Genomic DNA, 18,248 nt, shown 5'->3' on the forward strand with positions numbered 1-18,248 from the left:
AATGATCATATTAAATAAAAGCATTTCATTTACATTTCCAACCTTACTACAGGCATTGCCTGTTTTGAATCTGGAACACTTTTGTATAGATAGAAGAGCATTAGAACTTTTTCAGAAAGGTTGGAAGGTACCTTTGAGCTTGAGACAGGATGTTTTCCAAATCTAAAAGGTTGTGCACACTTCTATAGTCTTTTATATAATGGTATTTTAATGTTATTGCTTTAATTCACATTATTATGTTAATTTTCTGCTAGATACCTTGAATAGAGTATTTATCAAATAGATAAATATTATAATATTTAACAGAAAAACTTAATAACATAATTAATGTAGTATTGAAAACCCAGTTAGGTAGAGATAATTTAAACTGTTAAATTTTTTACTAGATACCCTTCATCATTGCTTATATAATCCAAATATGGGTAATAAGCTGCTAGAATTTTCAAAACACTAAGATAGTTTTGATGTCAGGTAACCAAAATTTTGTGTTTTTCAGGTTGCGGCAGCAAATCTTGCATGGGCCTCTGTAGCAATGCATCAAGTAGAGGTAAGTCTCTGGATTAAATGTTAGTTTTCCTAGGAGAAATAACTTAATTCTAATTACATAAAATATTATTAGTCTGTTTTGTAGTATTTGAATATTGTAAAAAAACTGGACAGTAAGCCTTCTTTATTATTTGTGTATTTCAAAGGGGTTTACTAATAATTCCTTTTAATTTGAGATCAGTCCATATCAGGTTTACGCTGATGTCCAAAAGTTTCTTTGTCTCCAACCTTTGCTATAAGCCTCCTTTGCCACTGTCCTGTTCCAGTCCCTTCCTTTATCAAAGTTGCCAGTAGATATTTTACAAAAATATGTGGTAGTGTTCAGAGATTCTTGGGAGCCATGGATGCTAGCATGTATACCTTAGTTCCTGTAATTCCTCATGGCTCCACTTGGGGCTGTGTTTTTTTCTGATTTCCACCAGATCTGGCCATACATAATCCTCTTGTCCACCCCTGTCTGTAGATGTCAAGAATCCCAAGGTTCTGCATGCCAAGTAGTTCTTCTAATTTACGAGCTAGGGTCCTTCCTTCCCAAAGCATAGTGTTGTAAAAAGATGGATATACAATTTCAGTTAATATCTGTAACAATATCTAGGTTCTACCAATACTTCCTTATTGTTTAACAGGTCAATAGTATTGTAGCATCCGTTACTGGGGGAACAATCTACAACTCAGGTTGATGCTTCAGTAGCAAAATGCTGTTTCTACCAGTGGTAGCATTAAAGTACATGGGTTGTTTGATAAATAAGTACTGTATTTTGTAAAAAAAAAAAAAAAGAAAGATCATCTTAGTTTTCTTGATTGGTCTGTAGAAGTGGTTTTGAGCTAATATCCCACTTTTCTAAAAGGAGAAGGCAGGTAGTAGTTTTCAAGTCAGTGCCACTTTTCAAATGTGTGATTAGAATTACTAGCACACATATTTGCACAATTAACCTCAAATTGAAGTATCACATATATGAGGCAGCTTGAATTATATATATATATTGCCTAGCTTTATTTCTTCTTGGTAAATCTTGGACAGGTAAGATCTATGTTTGTAGATTCATTCTGATTCTAATCTTCTGCTTAAATAAGCAATAGTCTTCACAATATCTCAATCAGGTATCCAGGGGTTTGGCCAAACAGACTGAACTGAATGACTTCCTGCTTGACGTATCAAAGTAAGTGACATGAAAGTGAGTCTGCACAGCCATATTATGACTATTTTTAAAATAATTAATATATATATATTTATTTCGGTTTATTCATTGCTCTGGAAATTGGTTTAAGGGTATTCATTATGCAGTTCCATACAATATAAATAGTGAGAGGTTATTACAGGTAGTCCTTGTTTAGTGACTGCCTTGTATAGTGACTGTTTGCAGTTATAACAGGGATGAAAAAGTAACTTTGTGGCCAATCCTCACATTTCTGACTTTCACAGGTCTGTAAAGCAAAGGAAAGCTGAAATAAGATCATAAGCACAGTTGGGGTATCACTTAGCTTTGATTAATGACTTAGTTGCCAGTCCTACTTGTGGTCACTAAACAAGGATTACCTGTATACATGTAAATTATAAATAGGAAAAGGTCCACATGATCATTATTTTATAACAGGCAGTATTATCTACTAAAATAGCATTCAAGGCAGCAAAGTAGAATATTGATAAAATAATATAGCAATAATTAAAACATAAAAATATATCTAATAAACCTCAAATAAAATACATCAACTGGGGGGGGAAAAAAGCATAGCACCCACTGATTAAAGGCTGCATCAAGGTGAGGTAAATGCCAAAAGCTTGTTTGTGGAGTGCTTGGGGTTCTTCAAATAAATTGGTTCTAAGTCATGACCAGAATTGTGAATGGGAAATGGACTGGTAGCCAGTTAAAATGATTTTGCAAAAACAAGGAAGTCAAATGGCTCTTCTAATAATCCTTATTTGTTGTCATGCCATGGCATTCTGGATCAGCTAAAATTTTGAAATGTAAATCATCTAAATGGGATGTAACTAAGACACATGGATGGTCCAGAGAAGAAAAAATATAGAGGCCCAACAAGGCAAAATACAACCTGGAAAGGTCCAGGAGCTCTACACGTTGGCCATTAACAGAGGGGGAAAAAATAGAAAAGAAAATAGAAGAAATAGAAGAAATGCCAGAGAGAGGAAAAAAGACAAAACAGGTTTTGTCTGAAGGAAACATTGATGTATAATAGTAATAGTATAGAGCATAGTAATAGTAATTATAATAGTATAATATAGAAGAAACATTGTAATAGTAATAGTAATTGTAACAGTGTATAGGATAGGGGTAATAGGAAGCATGCGCATGTGTGCATACACACAGACACACACACATACACGGAAATCTTACACATCATTTTTCTAGAATACTTTTGTTTTGCAAAATAAAAAGTTTCCCCATCCTTTATAGGCAGATATAAAAGAAACCACCTGGTCCAGGGTCCAATGCTTTTGTGTCTCTTGAGTCTGGGTTAATCTAATTGGGTATGGCTGCAGATGTGATAAGAGCAGGAAAATAGTGTGTTTTGCCACCCATATCACCCTGATAGAATCCCTAATATCGGCTCTTATTCATGCTCATTTGGATTCATACTTTGTCTTCCTCCACTGGTGCTCTAGGCATCTCCTCTGGGGGTGCATTTCCTGAACTTCTGGAAAGAACCAAGTAGCGCCTTGAATTGATGCACAGCGCAATCCAGTCCAAGGCATGTGACATGCCTGTTCCTGGCAGCAACCAAGGCCTTAATTAAAGCACCTTGGGAGGAATCCCAAGGTCCTGCTAGAATCTCATAGGGTTCAGTAGTTGCCTTGGGTGGACCAATCTTATAGGTCCTATACTAGCATAGGATCCATACCTCCTTTTATTGCTAGGGATAATTTTTGGAGCCCAATACCTAAAGACAGCCAGTGTGTAGAAAGTTAGATCAGGAAGAAAATATTTATGTATGGTTTCTTAAATAGGTAAAAATCATTGTAATTGCTAAATTAAAAACAATGCAGATCATGGTATAATTTGAAAAGAATGTTACTACAATAACAAATCTGTTTTTCCTTCTACAGAACTTACTTTGATAACATAGTTGCAATAGATTCTCTACTTGAAAATATAATGGTAAGCTATCTTCTACTTAAATTCCAGTATTATTCAGACCACTGAATCTTTGAAATGTGGTCTACAAAAGTTATTATTATTTTATTGATATTTCTGACCTATGTACATCTCTTTCATATTCATTCAGAATATTAAGTTTAATAAACAGTATAAATTGTGTGTATCATTTGTGTACAATTTTGGAAAGTAAAATGTCACTCCTGAATTTTTTTAGCCCTATTACATGATAGTTCAAAACTGTATGAAAATAATTAGTTTAGATATCAGTAATTCAGCTTAAGGTTCAGTGAATATACTCAAATATTCTTTAATAATAATAAAATACACAGTAGTTTTATAGTCTTGCATTTTTGTTTTGTTATTCTGATAATAAGTTGCACTTGTTCCTCTATTATATGCCTGAGTAGCTATCGTGAAGTTTTGAAACAAGTAGAATTGAATTCCATTAGAAAAGAGATGGATGGGACTTATGAATAGGTATTTTTCAGTAGATATAACTAAGGCTGCAATTCTATGCAAACTAGAGTTTGGTGATCAGTATTAGGTTCTAGAATTTTGTAAAGCCAATGAATATTTTAAGAACCATTTGAAAGGTTAATTCCCAGTAATAACACAGTCAGATTTTGTTTAATTTCACTGTTTAATTTTCATATGTTAATGCTGTTTTCTTTATGTATGTCATTTGCAAGCTGTTTTGGACATTTTATAATAGAAACTTGAAAATGTTTTAAATAAATCAAAGTGGGGAAAGCAGCTAGGTAATTTTTAACAGTGAGATTCTCTATGGATCTGATATCTAACTTTTGATATAATGTTACCTTGAAAAATGATGACAGTGCTATAACGACTGGTAGAGATAGGAACATTATAAAAAATTATAAAGCTAAATAACATTTACTCTAAAAGTGTCTATATATGCTTAGAAATGAATCTGAAACATTTTGGAGTGGCTTACTTTATAAAAAGAAGCACTTGCCAAGAGTAGCTTGGAACAAAAGCTGTTTGAGCAGAGCTATATTCCTGAATTCTTCCTCTCTTAGAAAAAATGGGACACAGTGTTTCAAATTCTTCCTCCTCTTAGTAGACCCTTGTCCCACCAGCATATAAACTCCAGAGAGTTGGAGGGCGCTTTAGAACTTCAAGAGAGGGCACAGGAGAAAAGGAGAATCAATAAAATATGAATAGGAGCCTTTGATTTTTATTACATGTTTATAGGAATTATATCCTGCTATTTGCTTAAATAAACTCTGAGGAGGAAACAACATTGAAAACAAACAAAATACAAAACTTTAATATGTAAAATGAGTATTAAATTCAATAACTAAATGTCTAGCAATAGCATGTGTCCTTACAGATCTCTAAATAATGAGCGAGTAGAGACCCAAAGTTACATGTTGAACCCTTATTTTATTCTCTTAATAGTAACATTATAACATCATATGTTAGAACTTGCTTGGCTATTTGTTCAAGAACATCTTATAAAAGCAGAGTGTTAAATTACATTCTTTTGGCTGGCATTTTCATTAAATGAAAGAAGTGTAATTTGAGCTAAGGATCTGTTTTTATCTGCACTGTACTTTTGGCAAAAAAAGACTACCTGTTTTCTGTTAATAAACTACAAAAGGACTAAAATACAGTTTCTGTTCAAAGATTCTTCTGTTTCAACTTTTTATGCTATTTAGAAGCCTGTACTTGATTTTCATGTCTCCCAAAGAGGAACTATATCACAACAAATCACTACATATTCAGGTATCTTAGGAACTAATTATTCCCTCCATAAGAAGATCAGCCTTGCTTATTCCCCCCCGCCTTTTTTTTTTTGCTAGAGAGCCAGTAAAGATATGTGCATCTAGTTCACCATACTAGAGTGCTCTGTAATTTGATATAGCCCTCCACATACTAACTTTTATGGTCTCCTATACCCATCTAAAGCTCCTATCGCTCCTTTTTAGTTTCTTTTAGACTCTTGTTTTATATACACTTTCTGTTTTAATACATGTATTTTTTATAACTTCTAGCTTTTTATATTTTGTTTTAGAGTCTGATGTATCTTCTATGTTTTTTAATTGACTGTACCTTACCCTCCTTATGCTGGTCTATGACCGTAATAAAGATTTGATTTTATATGTGCAAAACTATATAGTTACGTATAAACAGAACAGAGAGGCAGTCTGGTGTAGTGGTTAAGGCATCAGGCTAGAAACCAGGGGACCGTGAGTTCTAGTCCTGCCTTGGGCACAAAGCCAGCTGGGTGACCTTGGGCCAGTTGCTTTTTCTCAGCCATAGGAAGCAGGCAATGGCAAATCACTTCTGAAATCTTGCCAAGAAAACTGCAGGGACTAGTCCAGGCAGTTGCTAGGAGTCAAAAACTGACTTGAAGGTACAAGAATAGAATAGAATAGAATAGAATAGAATAGAATAGAATAGAATAGAATAGAATAGAATAGAATAGAATAGAATAGAATAGAATAGAATAGAATAGAATAGAATAGAATAGAATAGAATAGAATAGAATAGAATAGAATAGAATAGAATAGAATAGAATAGAATAGAATAGAATAGAATAGAATAGAATAGAATAGAATAGAATAGAATAGAATAGAATAGAATAGAATAGAATAGAATAGAATAGAAGTCTCTACACAAGGAAGTCCTGGTGCCATTCCTTCCAAAGGCTGATGTGCAATGGTTTGGTGTAGTGGATAAAGTGCTGGACTAGAAACTGGGACACCCCCTTGGCCATGAAAGCCAGCTGGGTGTTTTTGGGACAGATGCTCTTTTTCTCAGCCCAATCTAAAATATATGATTGTTGTCAGGAAATAATACATTATGCTAAATATCCTTTATTTTGTATTTCTTAAATCTTTTGTAACCACCTCCCCTTCTCCTCTTAAATCTTTAGCAGCTTTATCAGAGGATCCCTCAAAATTGTATTATTAGTTGCAGTTACTTAAGCATTATCACTAGGAAAAAAAGTTTGTATCTGCCATTTGAATCATCAAGCACTTTAGTTAGATCAAAATTCGCAACATCTGAAGTTTTTATGTACCGTATTTCTGAAGATTGAGGGGTTTCAGAACCTCATCTTCCACATCACAGAATGGTGGAGCCTGATCTTGGAGAAAACAGTCTAATCAAAGTTAGTGGGCCCCTTAACAAGAAATCACAGGTAAGTATACTGTAAAATGTCTACAGTATATAGCCATCTACCTAACTCCATAAATAAGATAGAAACTGTATGAGTTTTGAAAAGGTTAACTACTCTCAGTATGTAAGTTACTTTAAAGTGTAAGACAATTCCGGCCTTGTCCCAAGCCCACTTTGGTTAATCCAGCTTTGCTCTTTGTAGATATATGCAAAAAACCTGGTGAATGCAGATCGCTGTGCACTCTTCCAGGTAGATCAGAAGAACAATGAGTTGTATTCAGACCTGTTTGATATTGGGGAAGAACATGAAGGGAAGCCTGTCTTCAAGAAGACCAAAGAAATAAGGTAAGAACAGGAGTCTGTTTTTATAAGTTTCGTACTATAATTCAGCATCTGTCCATATTTACAGATACTGTGGCAGTTTTCATCATACTATGATTTTGTTCTCATTGAAATTAGTTTGGTTTTGTTTTGAAATAAAGATCAGTGTCATCAGAATTGAATGCCTGAAATTATAATGATGCCTTCAGATTTGTTTGTTCACTCCATTTGTATGGCAGCCCACTCAGAAGGATGGGTGGATGAACAGACTGAATGATAGACCACATTATTCCCCATTAATGCATTATTCCAGTATCTAACAATGTTACAAATTTCACCCAGGTTAGGAGGAATATTCAAATAGTTCTCTTTGGAAGTTATTGTCATGCTATTATATTAATTTTCTTCTCATAGATGAGAAATCTGTCCAAAGCTTATTGGATTGAAAGGGAGGTCTCCAGGGGAGGACTGACCTCCTCCTAACTTGTACCAGACTTCCCGCCTTGCCTTTATAGAGAGGCAGTGTTGCTGTAGAATTCTTCAAGAGTTCTGTCATAGAAGGACGCTTCAAAGAGCAACAGAAACGAAAGCAAGCAACCCATTTAATTTTTCCATGCCTCTGACCTCTGAGTCAGGTTGGAAGGTATGGGTAAAGAAGTGTATAGTCTTGATAACTTTCTCTCAGCTTGGACAGAAAGGCATCCCTGAGGAGTCCTTGGTGCTCTCTGAGCCTTGTTGTTTCCTTGCAGACCTTTCATTGCCAGACTAGGCAACATCTTCAGTGCAAAGAGGGAGTGGGCCTTGCTCTCAGTCCCTGACTTTTTCAGGCTCGTATCAGTGCCATGCAAAGAATGTAACGTTCTGTAATTAGAACTCTGCAAAGGTGTTCTTTTCTCCCCTAAAGTGTCTGTAAATGGATAGCTGCTCTAAATGAAATAATGGAGAGAGAAATTATCTGTTCTAAACTAGGTCTACACCTTTCCCATTATAGTTCTGGCCTGTATTTTCCAGCAGAGTTTATATTTCAAATGAAAGGATTCATTCATTTCTTACGCTTTCTTGTCAATCTGATTCCTTTGCAAGACTCCTATCACGTTAAAGAATATCTGTCTGCATTTCTAGAGACCTTGGGGATTTGGATGCAGATGGGGAAATAGTTGTTTGGCAGTAGAGACTGGCCCTATGTGATTGAAAAGGCATTTCTCAGCACTGTGTGATATCACTGGTGGCATAGGAAGCAATATTTTTTCTATTCGCCTGATAAGCAATGCATTTATCACAACTGCCTCCTTAATTTTATAACCATGGACTCATCAGATTCTTCCATGAAATATATGCTATCTTTTGAGTCTTTCTTTGAAAACCTGGTGCTACTTTCTGAAATTCCTCATTCTTAAGACTCAGTTCAGAGGGCCTAAAACCAGAGGAGAGCAAACCTTTGTATTTTCCCAGGGGATCAAATCAATGTTACATTTTTTTGAATTTTTTTTTTCTCAAATTTTATATTGAAAATGTGCATTGACTGTGCCAATCTTCTTAGGAGACTTGGGAGCCTATCTGAGTTTTTCTACCGCAGAGTCTACGCAAAAATGATATCCCTACCTACAGTTTTAACAGAATACAGAATTCTAGTCTAAATATACTCTGTGAAATATCTTCAGGGAGGAGCCCTCTTGAGAAAATCTATAGGGCTCCCATGTGAGTATTTGGGCACTTCATAAGGTGTTACAAAATTTGCACAGCATCAGTGACACTACATTTTGCAGAAGATTATCCAGGAAATCTTTCAGGAATGAGGTGACTCATGAGGGCACCTGACTCAGGGAAAACAGCATTTTTAAAATATCTTCATTAGTGTATTAGTACATTTGGGAGCAGATCCTGTTACAGTGAGATGTTAATGATATTATTGCTTAGATGTTGATTTTATTAATTTGTGTATAGGATACGTCACCTGTTAGGAAACAGCTGTAACTTTGCATTTTGTCCCAGATTGTGAGATATTATCCGGTGTTGAATGACATCCACCAGTTACAAGTGTTATTGTTTTGTATCAGCATATTGATTTAATAGGGCATATCTCTTTACATATATGCAGATTTTCTATTGAAAAAGGAATAGCTGGTCAGGTAGCAAGAACTGGTGAAGTCCTCAATATACCTGATGCCTACGCAGACCCACGTTTTAACAGGTAGGAATTCATTAGGCTTGCAATACACATTTAGTATGTGTACAGTATTTGATGTATTTTTATGCATTAATTTTTAAAAATGATTTTAGTTCTTTAGGTAAGGCTAATTCTCTTGGCTTCCAGACGTATGTCTTAGTCTTGGGATGGTATCTCAATTAAAGCACTCTCTCATGTGCTCATTTTATTTATGGTATTCTCAGTGGCATAGATAAGTGATTTTCTTCTATTCCAGATCAGGGGTTAAGGGGATGCTTGCTCTGGGAGAGCAAATCGGCCATTTCTCCTAGACAAACTGTTTTTTTCATCCAGCCCATGTATTCTTATTGCCATCCCAAGGTTAAGGAATGTCTTCCATACAGAACACAAATTTATGGTAAGGATGTTTCTGCTATTTCCAGTGTATCCAGTTTCCAGAAGAAATGTGACTCAAACCAGGACTAACCATTCTGTTTCTCAAGCTTAAAGATAGCTTTTTCCAACAGTAAAGTTTATAGCTTTCTCCCCTCATAGGCGTGAGGGCACTCAGTTCCGGAAATGTCCTGCCTGTAGGATTAGATAGATAAGGCTAACAAGGGCTACCTTTGGAAGCAAGCCTTCTTTCTAGAGACCCTGCATTTTCCTTACCTTAATCAAGCTAAGAAAGCTTGGAGCTCTTGAAAGAAGCTGAGAGAAATACATTAAAAGAAAGAGCACGTGTGCAGACCAGAAATAAAAAGTAAATGGAAAGAAGCATTTTAACATTCATGCTTAACCACCATGACTTCCATTCCATTTCCCATGCTGTGGAGCATCATTGATTCAGCCATTTCATCTTCTCCCTTTCTCACCCAAAAGGGACAGCTGTATTTGAATTCAACTGGCCAGGATTCAAGTTCTTGCAAAGTATTTCACCTTGGCTTCTCCTGTCCTTCAGTTTGGAGGCCCACACAAATAAAAATCATGTGTGACTTCATGTCAGAGGAAGAACTTTTAGAACAGAGATTCCTTCTTTAATGAAGAGTGCATTCATACAGACAATTGAGGTTGTTTGCAGACACATGGAGTAGCATTTGACAGTGATCTAGAAGGCAGAAGAACATTCTTTTTACCCCACTTCAGGTATTAAAGGGACAAATAGAAAGAAAAAAGGCATATTTTTTTCCACAGAATTCCTCTTTATTTGACTATTGTACTATTTTCCTTCAGAAGCAACATTCTGGCATTTCTAGAGCCATAAGGACCTAGATACCAAGTCTTAGTCATACTGCAGCAAAATGTCCTTCTTATGCTTCTGAACTCTGCTTAATCATTGTGGCAAAGATTTGATCATTGCAGGGTAGCACTGACAGTAGTTCCAGGATCAAGGAAATCCATGTGATAACACCATCTATATCCCAAAAAACTGTAACAATGGATTTTTCCTGTCAAGCTTGGGTTTTGAATTTTTTCCCATAGGTGAAACTTTGTGATGATATTTCATGGACTGATCCTTCATTTCTGAGTCATAACAATGACCCTATGTTTTGCCAGCTGCCACAATGCTGTGAAGAAATTTCTCACCTACATTCTTGTAGCATGACAACAATTGCTGGCAAATTTCAACTCTTTAAACTTTAATCTCTGCCAACAGCATGTGAAGAACCCAGCTTTCAGAAACTTCTGATACTGAAGAACATCAGTAATGTGACCCATATGCTCCTGTGAAATACCAAGCTTGACAGAAATTTCCCTTTCAGTGATCTGCCACTTGTCTTTCATCAGTTCATCAGCCTTTATCATGTGAAACTCATTGGCTGCTATTGTAGGTTGTTCACTTCATTGTTGTTCACACAAATCAGTTCTTCCCAGTTTACCATCTTTGCATTTTTGGCTCAGAGATGCACAGTACTCACATCAACACACTCATCACAAATAAATAACCTGCATTTGGCAGTGAGTTTCAATTGGAGGGACTCCTTGGACAGTAATAATTCAATCATAGCAAGTTGCTTAAAGTGCACCAATGAGCACTCAGTGCAGGCTTCATTTCAAGAACAAAAGCAGTACAGCTTTTTCTCACAGCAACTTTCCACCAACTGAAGTGAAATAAGAAATGCCAAAGAACACGTCAGAGCTCCTAGCGCATCTGTATTGCCCTCTGTTAGCAACTTACAACATTGGAGGCATTACTTTTCATTCAACCCTCATAGTTAATAGAATTATGGTGGACTATGTTTTCAAAAATAGAAAATTTAGCCAGAATGAAGGAAAGGGCAAAACAGCTTTCCTCTTTCACATTTCAGGGATTAAAGGACAATCTATTGGGAAGATATTGTTTCTTTACAATCCCCATTGTTGAGATTATCTGGGAAATCTAACTCTGTTCACATAATGTGACTTGCTCAGCTACCCCCTAAATTGTTTAAATTCCCCTTCATCTTATGACTCTTTCTCATTAGCTCTGAGTCCAATGGGTTCAGCACAGAAATAGATGTAGGATACGTTATTAATGAATTGGCTTCTTTTTACCTCACTCTTTTTTGTCCAAATAAACCTTGCTTCTCCTGAAGTGCTTAAGTCCTCAACTGTTTTAAAACTGGAGGATTTAAACCTGGAGGTTTTAAAACTGGAGCACTGCATTCTATACCTTGTAAGCCTTTGTAGCTTATTGTGAAAAAAGCAGTCCATCTCTCTTTTTCGACAACTTTATAGGATTTTCAGTTGCTAGAATGACTCCAGAAGGAAGTGCAGATATTCTTGCATTCTTGAAGTTTGACTTCTATCATAGAATTGTACCATGTTTATACTGTATATGTCTGAGTCTGTCTGACCCTTCTGCCCTTTGAAAAAGCAATACTCCATCAAGATAACTTCTTCAACTTCCTCAGTTAAAAATCCTGTTAATGAAGAAAAACCTTGCATCTTTCAGAAGAATAGGAGGCATTCATTTATTGTGTAAATATGCACAGTAGTCTTGTCTTCTTTTGCATAGAACATCTCTGAGAAAGGAGGGATTCTATATAGAAGGGACTCAAATTCTAACCCAAACATTTAACTAATCTGCAGCTTTCATTTTCCTCATCCCTGGAAAACACGCCCTCTATAGTCATAGTTCTTTGAGGGATTAGTATACAGAATACTTTATCCAACTTCACTTCGAGAGGAAATCATGGCCTCTTCCTCCAGATGCCTTGAAGGCAATTAAGCATGTGATGTATTATGCTGCTTTTTGACATCCCTGAGGTGAATGTCCTCATGCCTATAAGGGGAGAAAAAGAAATTCTTTTGTACTGAATTTCAGTTCTTCTCATAGGCGGGAAATCATTCTGCCCACACCAGTCATTTACACATCCTGTGATACAACCCTGGTATTGAATGAGGTGGCCAATTCCCTTATTTGAGCAAGCAGCTTATTTTTTTATCTTGTTCATTTGCCTGTTTTAATCTCCTACCTTGGCATTACCTTGGAGATCTAAAGAAGTCCTACCTCTTTAGGAAATGCTTCTTAGCCTTGCCTATTCAGCATCAGAGGCTGGACTTTTTCTGAACTAAATGCCCTCCCATCCACCAGAACAACATCTCCAGGTAAGAATTTCTTTTTTCCCAACACTGGATATAAAGTTGGAACCATGATCAAAGTTGGAGTGCATATTTATCTAAGAACAGGAAGTTTCATAGGTATCATTTTAAAATGCAGATTGTTTAAAAGATAGAGCTATTTCCCTTAACATAAATAATCTCCAGCTACCAATTAAAAATAAAATGTATTTATAATTTTGCATTAAAATGATGTATATTTTGCTGAAGATTATTTTCTTTATGAATTAATATGGGAATTATATTATCCTTTTAAAATATTGCTACAAGGATAAGGAATGCTAAGTAATTGATTTTGAAAAGCTCATATATTTATATATGAAAAAACATATTCATAATATACAGCTAATGAGGTGGTAAAATGATAAGCTTTGAAATCTTTGAGGTACACTGCATCTAATTTCTGTTTAAGTTTGCCAATATATCATATGTATGTTACATACTGTATCTAATAGATTCATAAAACTGCACAGAATATAGTTTCTTATTAGGATAAGCCATTTATTTACACCACTGCTTTGGCTTCATGTGTATAAGTTTTATTATTTTGGCCAAACTCTTCCTTGGTGCACTGCATCCCTGAGTGACCAGGGACAACTTAATATGTGTGTCCCTTATAGTAATGGAGTTCTTAATTAATTGGAAGATTTCTGTGTTGAAGTATACACTAGGAAGTTTCTGGATCAAATCAAAGCTGATCATAAAGTCAGAGTGACCGTAGATATTGTCTCAGATTTAATCCCTTTTGAAAGTACAGAAATAATGCTACTGACTTTGCAAGATTGTTGTATGTATTTTAACAAATTAATCGGTATGAAATGGTTTGAATATGAGCCGAAGAGTCCTAAGATTCATGTGTTATAAAAAGGTGGGGGCATTTTTTCTTTCTCCCACATGGTTTTTCATTTCTCTTATTTTCCCACAACTGGGAAAATATTGCTACCAGGTCTAGCCTCCTTTACTGACTTTTGAAAAGGGGTATTATCCTGAAAAATAAAGAGTAGGGGTATTAGATCTACTGTAATAGCAACTGGTGATAAAGATTTATGCTGCCCTCTAGGGAGGGCCTTTCTTCAGTGAAGGAAGGTTGACTGCATGTAACACATCTATGTCACCTCCCAAGGGGACATTGGATCACTCACTAAAACAGTGCTCAGAACTATTGTTAGTAAAATGAATGTGTTAATGCCCTATAAAACGAATGTCTGATTTTCGTTTTTTCATTCTTTTCTCCCTTTTCATTTCCTAGGGAGGTAGATCTCTACACAGGCTACACAACAAGGAACATTTTATGCATGCCTATTGTGAGTCGAGGAAGTGTCATAGGTGTCGTGCAGATGGTGAACAAACTAAGTGGAAGTGCCTTTTCTAAAACTGATGAGAACAATTTTAAAATGTTTGCAGTCTTTTGTGCTTTAGCATTACACTGTGCTAATGTAAGTTTTGTTCTGCAAAATTAACAAGCTGAACCAAAATAACATTAATATTTTTTAATAACGTATACTGATTGTTAATAATTATTACATTGAGGGATGACAGATACTAAACTGATTCTAACATTGCGGGATTGTTTGTGTTATGTTCTTGATTTAAAATATTTAAACATTTTATTTCTTTGATGATGATAATGATGAAGATGATGTGCCAGCAAGGTGGTATTGACTCTTAGTTACCAATAGATTTTTTCTGAGGTGATCTGTCCCCAACCAGGTCTTCCAACAGTGCACCCATCACTGCTGTAATAGAGTCTATCCATCTTGCTGCTTATTGTCCTCTTCTCTTTCCTTCAACCTCTTAATCATTATAGACTTCTCTGGAGAGTTAGGTCTTCACATAATGTTTCCCAAGTATGATAATTTGAGCCTGATCATTTGTGCCTCTTGTCACTTGAGAACTCTGGGTTGATTTTTCAATTATCCCTTCGTCTGTTTGTTTTTTGGCTATCCATAGTATTCTCAGGAGTCTCCTCCAAAACCAGAATTCATAACATCAATCCTCTTTATATCCTACATCTTCAAAGTCCAACGTTCACTTCCATAGAATGTCACGGAAAAGCATTGCTTGCACAATTCTGATCTTTGTAGGTGTAGACATTCCAGCATCTGAATAACTTTTCCAAGGCCTTCATAACTACTCCACAAAGTGCTGGTCTACAACATAGACCAGCACTTCTTGACTGTTGCTTTATTTCCTGTTGATAGTTGATCCTAAAAGACAGAAGCTACCCATCACTACAAGGTCTTCTTCACTGTCAATTCTAAGGCTGGTTGCTGTACCTGTTTTCAATGTCTTCTTTATATTTTTTTCACTGTGCTCTTTGACTTTCATTACCTTCACTTGCATTATTATTAGCATAGCATTGGTTATTGATATTTCTTTCTTCAGTTTTCAAATCACCCTCATCTTCTTCCAGCCCAGCGTCCCTCAATATTCCATATACAGCTGAATACATAAGGGGAGAGTATATAGCCTCTCTCCCTCCATTGCCAACCTGGAAACAACCAGTTTGTTTTGTCATGTTCTGTGTGGGCTGTGGCTTCCTGACCTGTGTCTAGATTTCACATGAGGACAATGAGATGTTCTGGAGTTCTCATTTTTCAAAGCACATTCCATCAAAGGCCTTTAATAATCAACAAAGTACATATTGACTTCTTTATGATATTCTTTGGCTTTCTCAGTTATTCACTGTGCATCAGCAAAAACATTACATGCTCCTTGGCTTTTTCTAAAACCAGCTTGGGCATCTCCCTTTCCGTGTAGTGCTCTAATCTGAGTTGGATAATCCTAAGCATTATTTTGCAGACATGTAATTAAGGATATTTTGTGATAGTCTGCACGCTCTGTTAAGCCTTCAAAATAAATTTATGTCTTCCAATCTGCTGGCCACTATGGCATTCTTCAGATTTGCTGGCATAGTTTGGTTAGAAGCTTTACAGATTCTTCTTATGTTGCTTGCCATATTTCTGTAGATGTTCTATCAATTCCTGTAGCCTTCAGACTGGTAATGAACAGAGTGCTGATCAAATGTTATCTTCTAGCATTACAGATTCTTATAATTAAGGAATATCTTCTAAGGTGTCTTGGATATGTATTTATTTATTTATCACATTTCTTCGCTGCCCATCTCGGCAAGCGACTTGGTGGTTTACAATCAAATTAAGATAATAAAAGATTAAAATATCATAAAAACAGATTCAAAATATAAAATATAAAATCCAAGATGGTGAAACAACAGTCTCAATAAAATTTCCCAGGGTCTCATCAAGGTGCCAACCACCCCCGTGATTGACTATTCCCCCTCCCATCCCAAGCGAGGTGGCACAGCCAAGTCTTGACTTCCTTTCAGAAGGCTGGGAGAGTGGGGGCCTGCCTCACCTCTGGCGGTAACTTATTCCAAAGGGCAGGGGCCAGGGCAGAGAAGGCCCTCTTCCTGGACCCTGCCAATTGACAATCTCTCATGGACAGGGTCTGTAACATGCCCTCTCTGCCTGACCGGGTGGGACAGGTCGATGTAATGGGGGTGAGGTAGTCCCTCAGGTAACCTGGACCCATGCCATGTAGGGCTTTAAAGGTGATAACCAACACTTTGAATTGGACCCAGAGGCAAACTGGCACCCAGTGCAGCTCGTGCAGCAAAGGTGTTATATGCACCATCTTTGGGGCTCCTAAAACTGCTTGCATGGCTGCATTCTGAACCAGCTGTAGCTTCCACATGCTCTTCAAGGGTAGCCCCATGTAGAGTGCATTGCAATAGTCTATGTGGGAGATGACTAGGGCATGAGTGACTGACCGGAGGGCTTCCTGATCCAGGAAGGGGCATAGCTAGTGCACAACTCAAAGTTGGGCAAAGGCTCCCCTGGCCACGGCTGCCACCTGCTCTTTGAGCAGGAGTTGTGAGTCCAGGAGAATCCCCAGGTTCTGCACCAGATCTGTCTGGGGCAGTGCAACCCCATCCAGAACCAAAGATGGTAAGTTCCTGGAAGCCGAGGAGCCCCCAACCCACAGACACTATGTCTTACCAGGATTCAGCTGAAGCCTGTTGTTCCTCATCCAGACCCCTACAGCCTCCAGGCACCGAGAGAGGGTGGTCACAGCATCCCTTAAGTCACCCGGGATGGAGATGTATAATTGGGTATCATCAGCATATTGATGATACCTCATCCTGTGGTGACAAGGATCTTACCCAGCGGTTTCATGTAGATGTTAAAAAGGAGCAGAGAGAGTACTGAACCCTGCAGCACCCCACAAAGGAGGGGCCGTGGGCAGGAACTCTCATTCCTTATCAACACCGAGGAGGAAGGAGGTGAACCAGCACAAAACTGCACCACACATCCCCAACTCCCTGAGCTGACCCAAAAGGATACCATGGTCGATGGTACCAAAAGCTGCTGAGAGGTCGAGAAGAGCAAGGATGGATGCACTGCCGCCATCTTGCTCCCTCCAGAGATCATCCATAAGTGCGACCAATGCTGTTTCCGTCCCATATCTGGGCCTGAAACCTGACTGAAAAGGGTTGAATGTCAGGATACTCCTTTCATCTCTGATCTTTCAATCAGTTACTATCTATACATTTGCATCCTTTAGCGTATCAATTAAGGTTGGAACCTCCTTCTGAGCTCTGAGAACTTTGGGGAAACTTTTCTTGTTTTTCCATGTCTGTTTTCATCTTCAGTGAAAAGGCATTGAATATACATCTTGTCTTTTCTAACAGCTCTTTGAAATTCTTTGTCCAATTCCTTCCTGAGATTTTGTCTTTCTTGGCTGTGACTTCTTTTCTCTTTTTGGCAATTTCTACCATGTGTTCTGACATCCATTTCATTCCACAATTACTCTAGTTCCCTATCAATGAGATTCAAGACTTGAAAGTGATTCCTGATGTTCTCCTTGTAAATGGTGGGTTTATGGTCAAGATCATATTGTGAAAAGTGGTTGGCTTTGTTCCACTGCTTTAGTTTGACTTGGAACTTGCACATAAGCTATTTGTGATCTGTTCCACAATCAGCCCTTGGCCATGTCTTTGCTATAGTAACTGAGCTCTTCCACCTACTTGTACCAATAATATAGTCAATTTGATTTCTGTGTACTCCATCTGGTGATGTTTTGGTTGCTGGAAGACTGTGTCATAACAATTAGCAATTAAAAAATCATTGGATTAACAGAAACTGGTAAATCATATCCTACTTCATTTCAGTTTCCTAGGCCATACTTTTCTCTGTAATATTTCCAAAGTTGGTGCTTCAGTCTCCAATCACAAACAACACATCTTCCTTTCATGTTCTGTTGGTTTCAGATTGACTTTAACCATAAAACCTGTCATCCTACTCTTTTTTTGCATCAGTGGTTGGAGCATAAACTTGGATAATAATTATATT

The 18,248-nt window shown here is 37.1% G+C and overlaps 1 protein-coding gene across 1 annotated transcript in view; it reads left to right on the forward strand.

Moving 5' to 3' along the window:
• Positions 1–18,248, forward strand: part of PDE10A (phosphodiesterase 10A) — a 126,348-nt gene that overhangs the window by 84,001 nt on the left and 24,099 nt on the right. Inside the window, exons 8-13 of the mRNA XM_063307696.1 lie at positions 497–547; positions 1,648–1,706; positions 3,611–3,662; positions 7,012–7,154; positions 9,229–9,321; positions 14,126–14,312. Coding sequence (XP_063163766.1) covers positions 497–547; positions 1,648–1,706; positions 3,611–3,662; positions 7,012–7,154; positions 9,229–9,321; positions 14,126–14,312 — 585 coding nt within the window. The remainder of the gene's footprint in view (positions 1–496; positions 548–1,647; positions 1,707–3,610; positions 3,663–7,011; positions 7,155–9,228; positions 9,322–14,125; positions 14,313–18,248) is intronic.

This window comes from Candoia aspera, chromosome 1, assembly GCF_035149785.1.
Source record: "Candoia aspera isolate rCanAsp1 chromosome 1, rCanAsp1.hap2, whole genome shotgun sequence".
Lineage (NCBI taxonomy): Eukaryota > Metazoa > Chordata > Lepidosauria > Squamata > Boidae > Candoia > Candoia aspera.